The sequence below is a fragment of the Priapulus caudatus genome, unplaced genomic scaffold (genome assembly GCF_000485595.1).
Source record: "Priapulus caudatus unplaced genomic scaffold, Priapulus_caudatus-5.0.1 Scaffold408, whole genome shotgun sequence".
NCBI classification, from domain to species: Eukaryota; Metazoa; Priapulida; class Priapulimorpha; order Priapulimorphida; family Priapulidae; genus Priapulus; species Priapulus caudatus.
Window position 1 is genome coordinate 136,159 of NW_014577469.1, and position 14,598 is coordinate 150,756.

The 14,598-nt window shown below is 46.6% G+C and overlaps 1 protein-coding gene across 1 annotated transcript in view; it reads right to left on the minus strand.

The window, feature by feature from the left end:
* The window catches only part of LOC106810066 (myotubularin-related protein 6-like), a 46,333-nt gene that overhangs the window by 7,330 nt on the left and 24,405 nt on the right, over positions 1–14,598 (minus strand). The window contains exons 3-7 of the mRNA XM_014813330.1: positions 6,079–6,204; positions 4,713–4,910; positions 1,652–1,780; positions 1,051–1,185; positions 427–588 (exon numbers count right to left, since the gene is read on the minus strand). Coding sequence (XP_014668816.1) covers positions 427–588; positions 1,051–1,185; positions 1,652–1,780; positions 4,713–4,910; positions 6,079–6,204 — 750 coding nt within the window. The remainder of the gene's footprint in view (positions 1–426; positions 589–1,050; positions 1,186–1,651; positions 1,781–4,712; positions 4,911–6,078; positions 6,205–14,598) is intronic.

Consider the following 14,598-nt stretch of genomic DNA (forward strand, 5'->3'; position numbering starts at 1 on the left):
CTCTCTCTCTCTCTCTCTCTCTCTCTCTCTCTCTCTCTCTCTCTCTCTCTCTCTCTCTCTCTCTCGCTCTCTCTCTCTCTCTCGCTCTCGCTCTCTCTCTCTCTCTCTCTCTCTCTCTCTCTCTCTCTCTCTCTCTCTCCTTTTCTTTCTCTCTCGCTCTCGCTATTTGTCTGCCTCTGCCGCACACGCTCTATAGGTTATTGATCGATGTAACCTCTAGAGGTTTTCCGCAGACGAGACAATAAGCATTTAATTATTAATTACTTCTCCCGGACGCCAAATAATTATCTTCGTCTCTATAGGTAACTACTCCAGCATCCATATATTTCACGCATGATTTCCTGTGTATATAGACGGGCAGGCGCACGTTCCTCTGCCCCATCACGCATTAGCATCTATAGCTATAATACTATAGATTATTTGCACTGCAAGTGATGACCACGTATAGAGCTCACCCTCGACCAGCTTGCGAAGGCTGCTTCTCATCACGTGCAGGTTGCCGATTCCCAGGAAGACGAACTTGATGTCGGAATAGAAGCTCTCGTTCTCGTAGCCCTTCCCCGCCACCTTATTGGCCAGCGCGTTGATCTGCGGGACAAGCAAATGCCACGTGACACCCAGACGTCGTCGCCGTTTAGCCGTCGTTGTTGACGCGGCGAAAACCAATCCAATTTGCCTCGTGTTACGCCTTCGTGCCATATTCTATTACGCCGCGTGTAAGTTGTGAATAGACGCCATTACTTATGCATGCGGCAAAGAACGCGTGGAATGCCCTGAAGAGATATATATATATATATATATATATATATATATATATAGGGTGTATGTCGGCGTCGGCCATAAAATTGATAGGTTTAGGCGGCAATGATGTGCAAGAGGAAAGAGCCAATGTTAAATGATATAAGATACATTGAGGTACTTATCGGGTGTCGACTAATGATGGAGACATACATTGGATGGGTGTAAACCACGTATATGAAGGTGGGGGTAGTGTTGAGGCATACCTTTGGGCGAGTGTCAACCATTAATAAAGGTAGTGTTGTGACATACCTTTGGGCGAGTGTCAACCACGTATAGGAAGGCGGAGGTAGGGTTTTGCTGCCGTATGAGATTCAACAATTGTTCATCCTCCTGACAGCGAGCGCTGAAGCCAGAGAGAGGCTGACTGCAGCGTGTGATCGTAGCCTATAGCGAGAGAGCAGACGATGACCGAGTACGCAGCGCCATCTACAGATAAGCAACCACAACTGCACGCATAGCGAGCTAGCGACGAGTATATATGTATGTATATATATATATATATATATATATATATATATATATATATATATATATATATATATATATATATATATATATAGCGCATTTTAACAAATGAAAATCATTATCGTATAATTCTATTTTCTTAGCGATTTCAGGATAGATTTCCACCAGTGGATGGCACATCTAAGGTCACACACCCGAACATTGACGCAAACTCGTGCTAGCAACCGCTCGCGTTGTCTTCACTAACACTTCAGCAACAATTATATCTCCACGAATGCATGTATCAACAAAATACGAAAATGCTGAAGTCTACACCAACGAGATCGAGACACTACCAAGGTAGTAGGCCCTGTTCTCGCCAGGTAACACTATTGCCATCACTCACCTGCGTCTCCTTGTGATAGTAGCAGAGTACGGGCAGACGCCCTCTACTGCGGAACATAGAGCTCGCCACCAGCATGGGAGTGGTAGCCCCACGGGGAACAACAATGCACTTCGGATATGTATCACAGAGCTGGAGAAAGAGAAGGATATATATCACAGAGCTGGAGAAAGAGAAGGATAATATGTATCGCAGAGCTGGAGAAAGAGAAGGATATGTATCACAGAGCTGGAGAAAGAGAAGGATGGATACACATCACAGAGCTAGAGAAAAAGAAAAGAGAGGATGATGGAGATTTATCTAGATAAGATGGCGGGCCGGATGCCGTATTGGTCGGCGGGGCGAACTCTAGCTCTCGATTGGGGTGTTGGTCGAGCCTTGCCTGTGTATAGACTAGATATCAGCCTCTTGCTCGATGCATTTCGAAACGTTGCAATGATGCCACCGACTCGCGATAAGAATGCTGCTGTGGTCTATCGCAGCAGAATAAAGATCAAGACACGAAGCAATATATGTAATTAAATTGTCTCGACGCAAGTGTGTTAGCGAATCTTTACAAAAAGAAAGAGAGGGGGAAGAACTTCAAAGTCCAGGGGGTAGATTCATGATTCATCAAGCTGCGTACGCAAAATATTTTGCGTAAATCTTGTGTACGCAATCGACGTTGCTTAGTTGCGATTCATCAACACAGCTATTTAGTAAATTTTCGTACGATTTCGCGTACGCAAGCGAGGCCGTTTTATGTGCGATTCATCAAGCTAAAATTTACGTAAACCTTTGCGTAACTGATGAACGAGCTGACGAGGTGCCGTAAACCACTCGAAATTTCCGCAGGTGTTTCCAGCATACCGCAGCATGCATTATTTTATTGAGAAAACATTATAAAATTACTACTCAACTAAAAATAAATAAATAATTACCATACTACACAGACAGGCGGCGCCTTTGACGCTTTTTTGTCATAGCTTGGCATTGTTTTCGTTATAAGCGAGTTCGTAGTTAGCCGTGTACGTGCACACGCCGTGCGCACTTGTACGTGCACACGCCGTGCGCACTTGTACGTGCACACGCCGTGCGCACTTGTACGTGCACACGCACTCACTTGTACGTACACACAAGCACGCACGTGTACGTACGCATGCACGCACGCCCGTGTACGTACGCAAGCACGCACGTGTGCGTGCACACGCACGCACGCACGCACGCGTACGTGTCGCTGCTTTCATCGAGTGTTGAACACAATCATACAAACGAAAATGAGGACAACTATCACATCCCCCAGCACTCCTGTAGACAGCTAGAGTTATATGGTTTACATACAAGAGAGGCGTCAGTTTGGTTCCTATGGTATGTGTCGCACAGTGTGATTGGTTTATGCTAGGCACGCCCCTCAACAGCCAGCAGCTACGATGGCGTAGTGGATTTACACCGGAATTCATCAACATTTGCGTACGCAGGTGCTACGCTGCGTTAATGAATTGCACCTACGAGCTTTGCGTACGTACTTCGTAGAAACTCTGTGTACGCAATACACTTTGCGCAACGTTGATGAATCCGGCCCCAGGGGCCCGCCTTAGTGCCCCTGGTGGGGTCCAGGGGCAGAGCCCCTGGCAGGGGTCCGGGGAAGCTCTCATGCAGAGTTTAGCTAATCAAAGCACTCAAATTGCTGACAAAAAAATTGTGCAGGGAACCAAGGAGCAACATATACCAAGGAGATGAAACCCCGGAAGATAGATAGATAGATAGATAGCTAGATAGCTAGCTAGATAGATAGATAGAGAGAGAGAGACGGAAAGATAGATAGAGAGAGTGCGTGCGCGCTTGGTGGCAATTTTTTTTGCACTGACGACTGGATTCAACTGTCCTTAGCGTCTCCTTCAAGGACACGGATAATATGTGCGTCAGCTGGCTTCGATCTTCTTGTAATTGTTTACGATTGAAATACAGATTAAACCGAATGGAAACTAAAAGCATTGAATGCATTTTAACGCGATATGAGTGTGTGTGTGTGTGTGTGTGTGTGTGTGTGTGTGTGTGTGTGTGTGTGTGTGTGTGTGTGTGTGTGTGTGTGTGTGTTCGTGTGTTGCGTTCGTGTGTGTGCGCGAGGCCGTAATTTAATCAGTGAAGTTTCGGTTTGTTTACAGACGAGACTATTTGCTCAATCATTCCACCACTAAGAAATGATTTGGCGGGACCTCCAAGCGGCCCGATAGTCCAACAAAAAATACCAATTCCATTAGCTATTAGTTATGATAATTGAGATCTGTCCGTCCTCGCCATCATCGCCGTCTGCATGAATTATCGCATTGAGTGTCAACATTTCTCACGATTTGTTATCATAATTGTCACTGCCAGGGGATATACTTGTCACGAATTCTACGCGGCTATAGCTGTGACCGTTAGAAGGTCGACGGGTCATCTGTGATATAATTGAGGTGAACTGGTGCTGTTCTATTTGCATCGTTAAAGTGATTTGTCATTGGTTCTGTTCATCGTGTGATTTATTCCTAACGGTGATATTTTAAACTGTCAGCTATTTCGTTGCGTAACATTAATTCAACCGACAGTATAAAAGACGTTGTGACTGTCAGCACCCTCTACGGACGTATTCAATCATCTGTGATTTTCCTCACGAGGGATTCTACAATTGCTGCGCGGTGGCTCTTGGGCTTTACTAGCTTTGACTGTGATTCACGTCGCATGCCTGCACCCCTAGGACCCATGTCTTCCAACAATTGAGCTGTTAACTCAGACTTCGAGCGGTCGATGCGCACCGTCGTTAGCACTTCACTTAAAATGGCAGACCGCACAGTTCTGGGTCGCCATACAAGAGTCGAATTTTAAAACGTGACTACAATGAAAATCGAATAAGATAATCGAACGAAATTAGATTCGAGGAGTTTTGAGGAGTGAAAATTCCCACACATATTCCTGAAAAGCCCTCCCCCACTAAACATTGTGTCTGTTTGACCAAACCCGCATCAGGTCAAAGGTGACTTGTTACAACTCTTTTTACCACTGCAAACAAGGACACCCCCAGCAGACAGCTCGCTGTGGGACTTACTTCGTAGGTGGCGTTGATGTTGCTGGTGCACCAGCCACCGCTAGAGATGGCCTGCATGCGTTCGTACTCCCTCTCCGCATCGTACAGCGTCCAGCCGGTGCCCTGAACGAGCGTATCCGCGGAGGGACTGTAGTAGAACGCGTGAAGCTCATCCAGGTTCATGGGCCTCGATAACTCCTGCAGGGTCATGTAGACGTCCTGCGAGAAGGCGTTGTTATTGAACACCGCGAGGCGTTATTGTAAAACACGTGGACAGAAGCTATCACAAAACACGACACACAAAATCTGCTACATTGCTTACAACACATGGCGAGATGTTTCAATGGAATTCGGGAAAACGTTGTTATTGAACACTGCGAGGCGTTATTGAAAACACGTAGAAACAAGCTATCACAAAACACGACACAAAAAATCTGCTACATTAACACACGTGACGAGACGTTTCAATGGAAATCGAGAATGCGTTGTCATTTAACGTCGCAAGACGTTATCATTGTTATTATGAAACACAACAATACGCTACAGTTAAACACTGGATGTGTTTTTATTGATCACAACGAGACACCAGTGCTACATACAACGGGGTGGCAACATTAGATATCGCGATGTATCATTGTACAGCATTATAATTTGTTATTATTATATTAAAGCACATCAACCGTTACCAATCAACACCGCCCGATGTCACCATTAAACGATATGATGTACTAACTTTTGACAACTATTGAATACCATGAAATGATACCCGGAAGCAGCACCAACTATGATAATTAAACACCATGACGATACATAACTAAACACCGCGTTGGTCCACCGCAAATCCCCTCTAAGCTGTCACCATTATTCACCATAAAGTTTCACAAATAGCCATTTCACCACGAAGCGCTGCAAATAGGCATCATAACGTGCCCCCACAAAGCCCTATATTGCCTCGGATAGGTTGTCTGTCTTTCAAAGTAACGCATGCCTGTGCATTATACGCACACAATGCATATACTGCTATATATCACTGCTAAACCCCTACAGATATCACACCCTTAACATTACCGTGACGGGATATAGTTACTAGAGCCAGGCCAGAGTTGCCTGAGTGGGATATGTTGGGGACTGCGGGCGACGGCGGTCGTAGGTGAGAAGCGAGAGATGCCCCCTCCTCGGCTTTCTTCCGTGACTGAATAATAATATCGCCGCTAGAACACGGACGCTTATATCGTCGTAGCGGTATTGCTGGGTTATTTCTCGATGTTTTCGCGGTAGTACGACCGTTCACACGAACCTGTAAGGACCTGCATCGCGCCACCATTCCGATCCAACAATAGCTAACGTGAATGTTAATTAATAGTAACAGGTATGTGAGCTACCTCACCTGGCAATCTCGCTCCCGCGGTACGATCAGGGTGACACACTGGAAGGTCTTGCACTGTATGTAAAGAGGAGAACCTATCGTTGTCATCTGCAATCGCTCCAGAGACTCTATGTGCATGTGGAGAATCTGCGAACGCAAACAAAACAGAAATATCGTCAGACAATAGTCTATAGCAGTCGAACGATCGGAAAAACGGCGCGATATTTTCGCTCGGTGTTTCTCGTGAATGTAATAACTGCGTTGTCGTTATAGACGGAGGAAACGGGGAATCTCTCCCCCCCTCTCTCTCTCTCTCTCGTTCTCTCTCTCTCTCTCTCTATCTATCTATCTCTCTCTCGCTTTCCTCTCGCTCGCTGACTCTCCCCCCTCTCTCTCTCGTTCGCGCGCCCTCTCTTTCTCTCTCGCTCTCTTTCTCCCCCCCTCTCTCTCTCGGGGAAGGGGGAGGCTATGATGCATGTTTGGGGGGGGGGGCGTGTAGCTCAGACGACTCAGTCTGTCCTATTGTGTATACGATGTGATCTATTCTTACTAGGTTTTTCTGGAGCATTCCACGATATAAATATATATATACTATAGTATATAATATAAGTAATATATACTAATATATAATAGTTGAAACAGCCAATTTTATTAGAGTGGATTATAAGTGGCGTCCATACAGCGTATGAAGAATGTTAGACGGAGTAAATTGTATCCCCTCAAATGATCATACCTATGATGCATTTAATTACAACACTCGGTGGTTCCAATACAAGTGACGTTGATTTCCCCAATGTTTTATAATGTTAGTAATGTTTTCATTACGAACCAGCATCCCTGAAACAACGGCTCATCGGAATAATTCTGCCTTGTAATTTTGTGGGCCTTACCCGTACATATACCAGCTGGAATAACTTGAGAATTTTAATTATCCAAAAATTCGATGAAACTCAAACAATCTACATGACAAGATACCAACATTGCTACACTCCCCGTGCATTAGCCGTCCGTCCATCTTGCTGCTGCCAACTTAAATTCACTCTAAAACGCAATATCTCTGCATTCACGCTATAATTAATGAATGCTTCATCGGGGACCCAGAGGGGAGCAACGTGCAAATGTCAATGTTATTTAATTATTTATCAGTGATAATGACATGGAGGGGGAATGAACGATCGGCTACCTCTGGGAAACAGTTCATTAGAACAGGGCACGGTTATCGTGCACACGTACGCGTGAGTCTGTCTGTCTGACGTGCATACAGCAGTCTACATCGGCAATGCTACACTGGTCTAAATAGAAAGGGTAGCAGAAAAGGGAACGAGTAAGAAGCGAGAGAAGAGCGAGGAGAGAGAGAGAGAGAGAGTAGTTTCTATAGATACTCCACTAGCCGTATATCACTATACCGGTGTTAAAGAGCCGCGGTAATAGAGAGATTAAGTCCATGAATAAATATTAAGTACCCCAAACGACCCTTAGCCAATATTATAATACCGAGAATAGTCGACCATGGTTCATGTATTTTTCAAAGTGACGGATAAACGGAATGATAAAAGGCCAACAGTAGGCATAATAATAATAATACAATAATATTTCTACGAAATACGGAGCAAAACAAAACTAGAAAACCGCCACTCAGAGGGTAATTACTGTTACATGGTAGCAGTAATAGCAATAATTGCATATACTGCCTACTGAATATTCAAATTAAACTGAAATCACGGGAATTGCAGATTTACGATGAAAACGATTATGATTGGATGAGACAGTGCGGCCGTAACTCTTCCCAACCGGCACCACAGAGTATGTACGTGAATATCACGTTCCCTAATCACGCTACACGCGCTCTCAAGTTAAGCCAGCAACATTGCTAAATAATTATATAAAAACAATCTTATGCGAAGACATTATTCATAATTTGCACGTAGAAAATGTGTCATTAGCGAACGTGCTAACGAGCACGATAGTCAAGTTCCGCGATTTCGCGTTCATGTTCGATGGCTGTCGACTTGACTTAATCTAATTAACGTGTGGTACCGAGACGCGTTCATTTTCGGTGTTTCTGTTCGATCTGTGTGCGCTCTCTCTTTCTCTCTGTATGTGGTGTTGTGTGGTGTGTGTGTGTGTGGTGGTGTGTGTGTGTGTGTGTGTGTGTGTGTGTGTGTGTTCCGTGCGTGCGTGCGTGTGTGGCGTGTATGTGTGTGTGTTGGGAGTGTGTGTTGTGTGGTGTGTGTTTATGTGTGTGTTGTGTGTGTGTGTGTTGTGTGTGTGTTTGTTTTTGTGTGTGGTGTGGTTGTGGGTGTGTGTCGTGTCGTGTGTGTGTGTGTGTGTGTGTGTGTGCAGGGGCGTAGATAGCGGCGGGGGATGGGGGGATGCATCCCCCCACATTATTGACGTGGGGGGGATGGCGTTACAAATCATCCCCCCTACTTTCAGGAGAAAAATGGGGGATTCAAAATTTTGGGGGAGACCCGCATACCCCCGCATGTTTCTTACCACCTCTCTCGAAATCCCTGCATTGGCCACTGTCGAGCGTAACAAATTTAGCACCCCCACTTCAAAAATCGTTCCGCGGCGCATGTAGAGTACTGCTAACAAAGATTATGATTATGAATATTTGTATGCATATCAAAATCAAATTTGAGTTCCTCTGACAGGGGCGTAGATAGCGGGGGATGGGGGTATACCCCCTCCCCACACTGAGGTGGGGTGGCTTTCATCACCCCTACATCAGGAAGAAAATGGAAAAATTTAATATTTTTACCAGACAATAAATACTGGATATTTATCTACAAATCCGTCATCGCGCTATTCATACTCTCCTAATGTATTATTACAGAAAGTATTCGTTCCAAGGAATGACATTATTTTACTGAAGCTCAGACGTGTTAATTTTGGACGCATTCCCATGCATATACGATTTTTTCAAAAATCCCCAAATCACGTCTTATCACTGCTCACGAAAGTTAAATCCTTGCTTATCAAAAATTAGAATAGACCTATTGAGAGTTGGGATATTGAATTTTCAGGGGGTTGAATGGGAAAAGTCCAATTTCATCTCATCTTTGGGGAGGGGGGAGTGGGGTGCTGAGACCCGACAGGAAAGTATATCTCCGATTTGTATAAGGGGTGAAAAATATGCACGATTGTTCAAATTCTGGTTGTTTTCGACATATCCTTTGCAGTTTTAAGTGTTTCTCACTTACTGCAGTAAATATATCGTTTTATCAAAATTTCAGGGGGATGATGATCCAGTGCTGTAGTATGTCAACCGGGGGGTCAGTAGCACAGGGGACGGTCCCCCCCTAGAATTTTCAGGTAAAGGTATTTTAGCCTAGGTAAGTCTCGCACTGGCAACCCCAGTACAGCACAGATTTGGGTAAGTACATTTTAGTCTTTGTGTCTCCAAAGTAAAATACTCCAACTCAACAGTGATGTTTATTGTGATGAAGATTGTTTAATAGTGCTGCCTCAAAGTGCAGAAATTGCATCGAGAGGTGTTACTTTCAACAAAATTTCGCGGAGTCCCCGACCCCCTAAACAGGAGGGGACACCCCCTAAAGGAGGAAAAATCCTGATATTCTATGTAAAAGATGTCCAAATTGATTGCTTTAGATTGCAACTTTTAACAATTCCACACAGTGCGCCGCTTCGTGCCCTTGAGCTCGCATGATTCGCCCCCCCCCTCAGAATTCACTTCTGGATCCGCCACTGGTTGTGTGTGTGGGGGGGGGGTGCGTGTTATTAAACCTGGGATCCAAAGAAAAAAATTACCCTCGAATTCACAAATTGCACTTACAATATATCAATTTTTTTCAATTACCTCAAACGACAATCTTGAAGGTTTAAATTGCTAAAATCCAAAGCTTCCGGGGCTGCCGCCCCTGGACCCCCGGCAAGGGCTCTTCCCTGCACCCCGCCAGGGCCCCTAGGGCGGGCCCCTGACCCCACCCATTAAGGCCTTTGCGCCAAGGCGCTCGCGGTGTGCCGCTACTCGCGACCCTCTTCATATACATTATGATGGAAGTAACAGCGAAATCATCCCCCCCACAACTGAGAACCTGTCTACGCCACTGTGTGTGTGTGTGTGTGTGCGTGCGTGTGTGTGTGTGTGTGTGTGTGTGTGTGTGTGTGTGTGTGTGTGTGTGTGTGTGTGTGTGCGTCCATGCGCGTGTGCGTGTGTATATGTGTGTTTGTGTGTTTACCGTGATCAAATAATGTGACGATGAAGCTCTCTGCTTGTTGACAACCCGTCAGCGCTGCGGCACAGCTGCTGCTATACCTGTCTGATTATCGTATGCGCAACACACATCTCCGACCAATCCCGGGAGACGTAGCAGCGGCTGCTGGCGCTGCAGCCGCATTGTTACGTGTACAGGCAGGCCCTCGCACAATGACAGCCGTCAGCGTCGTCGAAGATCAATAATAAATCAGTGGCCCCTCACTGGTACGATAGAAAGGAAAGGGGCGGCAGGGGGATGGGGGGAACTAGTAGAGGAATGGAACTATAGGAGGTAGAGGAATGGGAAGACTGATGGAGGAGGGGAATGGAGGGGGGGGGCGTTGTGATGTAGGGAGAATGATCGGGCAGTTGCGTGCCGTTCGCGCGAGATATTTGTATGTGAAGTACTTTGCTCACTTTCTTTAAATTTTTAATCACGCTCCTTCTCCTCCTTCTCTCTATCTCACTCTCTCAGTCTCTGCCTCATTTTCGCTCTGTCCGTTTCAATATCTCTGATTTGCCCCATCATTGTCTTTCGCTCTTTTCTTTTAATATATAACTCGCTCTAGAGTCTAGGCTAAGAACAGCAGTAATTGTTATAGAGATAGGAATCGTATGTGGAAGATATATAGGCTGAGCTGTAACGCCCCTAGATGATAAAGCTAACGTGACAGTGAGGCACAGCTAGACCTGTTGTCGTTAGTTCACCACCTTCCTCAGTACGGGACCCAAGCGATTTGTAATATCTGCTTACCTCAGCATTAGGAGTACGGAGTCAGCGTTACGGATCAACGTTAAGTTGTTCTCTACCAAGCCTAACCCGAACCGCAGCCTTAAATAAAATTATAGCTCTAACCATAATTCTTATTATCCCCATATATTACCCCATATACCATACCATACCTATATACTATTTATACCCTAACCCTACTTCTTATTTTAGCCCAACTCTAACTCTTACGCTTGTACGAACTCTAATCTTAAAATTGATCAAAATTTTAACCTTAGCCCTATGGTGATAGATGTGATGGCATCCTGCAAACATTCCCGAGTCCTACGCAGACTTGCGGCGTTGCTGTAGTTACTGTAATCACTCCCCACTCTGCACGCATACACACACCGGAAGGCATCAATAGCTAGTTATTTCTAATAATATATATAGAAAATTCCACGCGAATGTTTCACGAGTCCTGCATTTTTCCTCATCGGGAAGTCAGTTATGCCCCGTGGGGGTTGTATATATAGCTAGCAGACGCCTTCCTTAGCCGTGACGTCACGCTGCGATCTACGGCCATGATGAATTTACGTTCAGAAGTATAATTACTATCCGACGTAAAATAACGTATCCTTTTGGGTGATTCCATGATCAGGTATTGTTAGCTCTTGATTCCATAAAAGTGTAAAATGTGCATTTAGCCCTGCTTTCATGAACCAAAAACTACTGAACAGCTTGCTACCCGTAGATGATAAATTTCATGGTAAAAGCAGTGTAGCAAACACGAATACTTTCTTTAATCCGTCGGTCGATATTCTGATATTTTGCCTTCGACATCTCTACATCGCGAACTTGATAGCATCTGGTTTTTTTTCGCCGTCGTCTCAGTTTCATGTAATGAAAATTAAGCTTAAAGATGTGCATCTCTCCATCGCTCTCACGTTCGTCCTCATCTCTCGCTCTAAATTTCTCTCTTTCTCCATCTCTCGATCTCTCCCTCGCGCGCGCTCTCTCTCTCTCTCTCTCTCTCTCTCTCTCTCTTGCTAGCGCTCTCTCACTCTATCACCCCGTCTCGTTTTCTCTTTTTCTCTCTTATTCTCGCTCTTCCTCAATCTTTTTGCTCTCTCCTCCTCTCTTCCCACTCTCTCTGTCTCCCTCTGTCTCTGTGCGTGCGTGCGGAGGTGGCTGGTGAGTGTAATACGCAACAAATATATTAGCTCAGAGAACATTGGTATTCATCTGTTCCTCCGCAGGCCTGACCTCACGCATCAATTAATTACAGCGTTAATCGATAAACGGCAAGAAAGTAACTCGATTCCGTTTCAACCGCGTGTGCCGGCGCCGTGGCCGTGGCCGTATTGGTGACGGTGATGATGATGATGATGATGATGATGATGATGGCGGCGGCGGCGGCGGCGGTGGCGGGGATGATGATGATGGCGGTGGAGATGGTGGTATTGGTGGTGGTGGTGGTGGTGGTGGTGGTGGTGGTGGTGGTGGTGGTGGTGGTGGTGGTGGTGGTGGTGGTGGTGGTGCTGGTGGCGGTGATGGTGGCGGTGGTGATGATGATGGCGGTGGCGGTGGTGGTGGCAGTGGTGATGATGGTAGTGGTGGTTGGGCGGTAGTGGTGGTGATTGTGTTGGCGGCGGTGGTGATGATAGGAGGCGCTGACGACGACTACATCCGGGAGGCTGACGACGACTACATCCGGGGCCGCTGACGCCGACTACATCCGGGGCCGCTGACGCCGACTACTTTCGGGGGCGCTGACGACGACTACATCCGGGACACTGACGCCGACTACATCCGGGACACTGATGACGATTACATCCGGCGCCGCTGACGACGACTACATCCGGGGGCGCTGACGATGACTACATCCGGGACACTGACGACGACTACATCCGGGACACTGACGCCGACTAGGCGACTACATTCGGGGGCGCTGACGACGATTACATCCGGAGCGCTCATGACGACGGGAACGACATCCGGGAATGGTGATACACGACTACACCCGAGGACGTTGCGGCGCAGCGAAGCCGGGAATGGTAAGAGCATGAGAGGGAGAGATAGCGGGGATTTTGCGGCGTGCTATTGCTGCCGGAGTAAGATCGATACACGGCGAAGGTTCACATTACGGCGTGAAATCGCTTGTATGGCCTAATTTGACGTAAAATGTCGCAACACGCTACGGTCATCGTTCGATGCTGTTGTTAACGTGCTCCCCTTCTCTCTCAGCCACGTAACTATCCGAGCCACACCGCGTACGTGGACGGTGATATGAGGAGACCTGCTGATGACCGCACATGCCGCGTTGGAAAGCTGTTATAACATGCGTATAATAATAACCCCAGTGCTTGTCCGCTTGTTACTCCGTTCGCAGTTGATTAATCCGTCCATTACGCGGTGCGTGTTTTTTCCTGCTATATGTTGTTATATTTATTCTACTGATGACGCGTGAAACACCGCGAGCACATCGATCATGTATCGTGCGAGCTATCAGGTGTGAGATGCGTGGACGTGTGGCGACGCTGTGTTGTGCCGCGTGATATAGAATACATTCGAATACGAGATTACGAACAAAAACGCGACATATGATACTATAGTAAGAAAACCGAGATTGTAGGAAAATACAATCCGCTACTAGATCGCGGACAACGTTGAAATGGTTTTATCGAATCAGTGTGCTCAGTAGCTAATCCAGAAACTGCCATTAAGGCAGACGACGGCAGCGGGAACTGTGGAGGCTATCACTATGGTAACCTGTAATGGCTTCAGAGGTGAATTACCGCATGACAGCAGTTTTGGTGGCAGCTGCTGCTGTTAGATGCCATAGATTTCTGAGCGATATGTGAGACCGCAACAACAATAATACCCTCATTAAAAATATTAGTTTGCGCGGACTATCTCGAAAACCCCCCAAATGCATTTAGCTTCCCACTCATAAAGCATGTTATCCAATCTTCATTCTTATCGAAGGCAAAACGCCGACACCTGTTCATGCGCATTCACCAATGCTAATGTGAGCGCAGCTTCGTGTGTGTTCTACCTAGAAACAAGCTTCTTCTTCCCGTTGGCTATTATTTATTGAACAGTGCGCTACGCCTACTTGTGTTGTACCTGCACGCATCGATTGTACTACTAGTAGGTAGGTAGATACAGTACATGCGTATTGCACTGTCTGTGTGAATGATAGATGCGTGTTCCATACATGATTAATGTACATTAACACAGACACAATAATGTTGCGTGATCCGTTGTGAAAAAATATGCCTGCCGAGAACTCGTGCGATGCGATGAAACGCGATCGCTTATCGATTGTTTTCTGTTTTCTATAGCAGGCTGCATACGTGTGTCTAATCCAGCTAATGCACGCAGCCACGCACGCACAACCAAACACCCGTCCTCCCGCACCCACGCACGCCCGCCAGCCCGCACGCACGCACAACCAAACACCCGCCCTCCCGCACCCACGCACGCCCGCCAGCCCGCACGCACGCACAACCAAACACCCGCCCTCCCGCACCCACGCACGCCCGCCAGCCCGCACGCACGCACAACCAAACACCCGCCCTCCCGCACCCACGCACGCCCGCCAGCC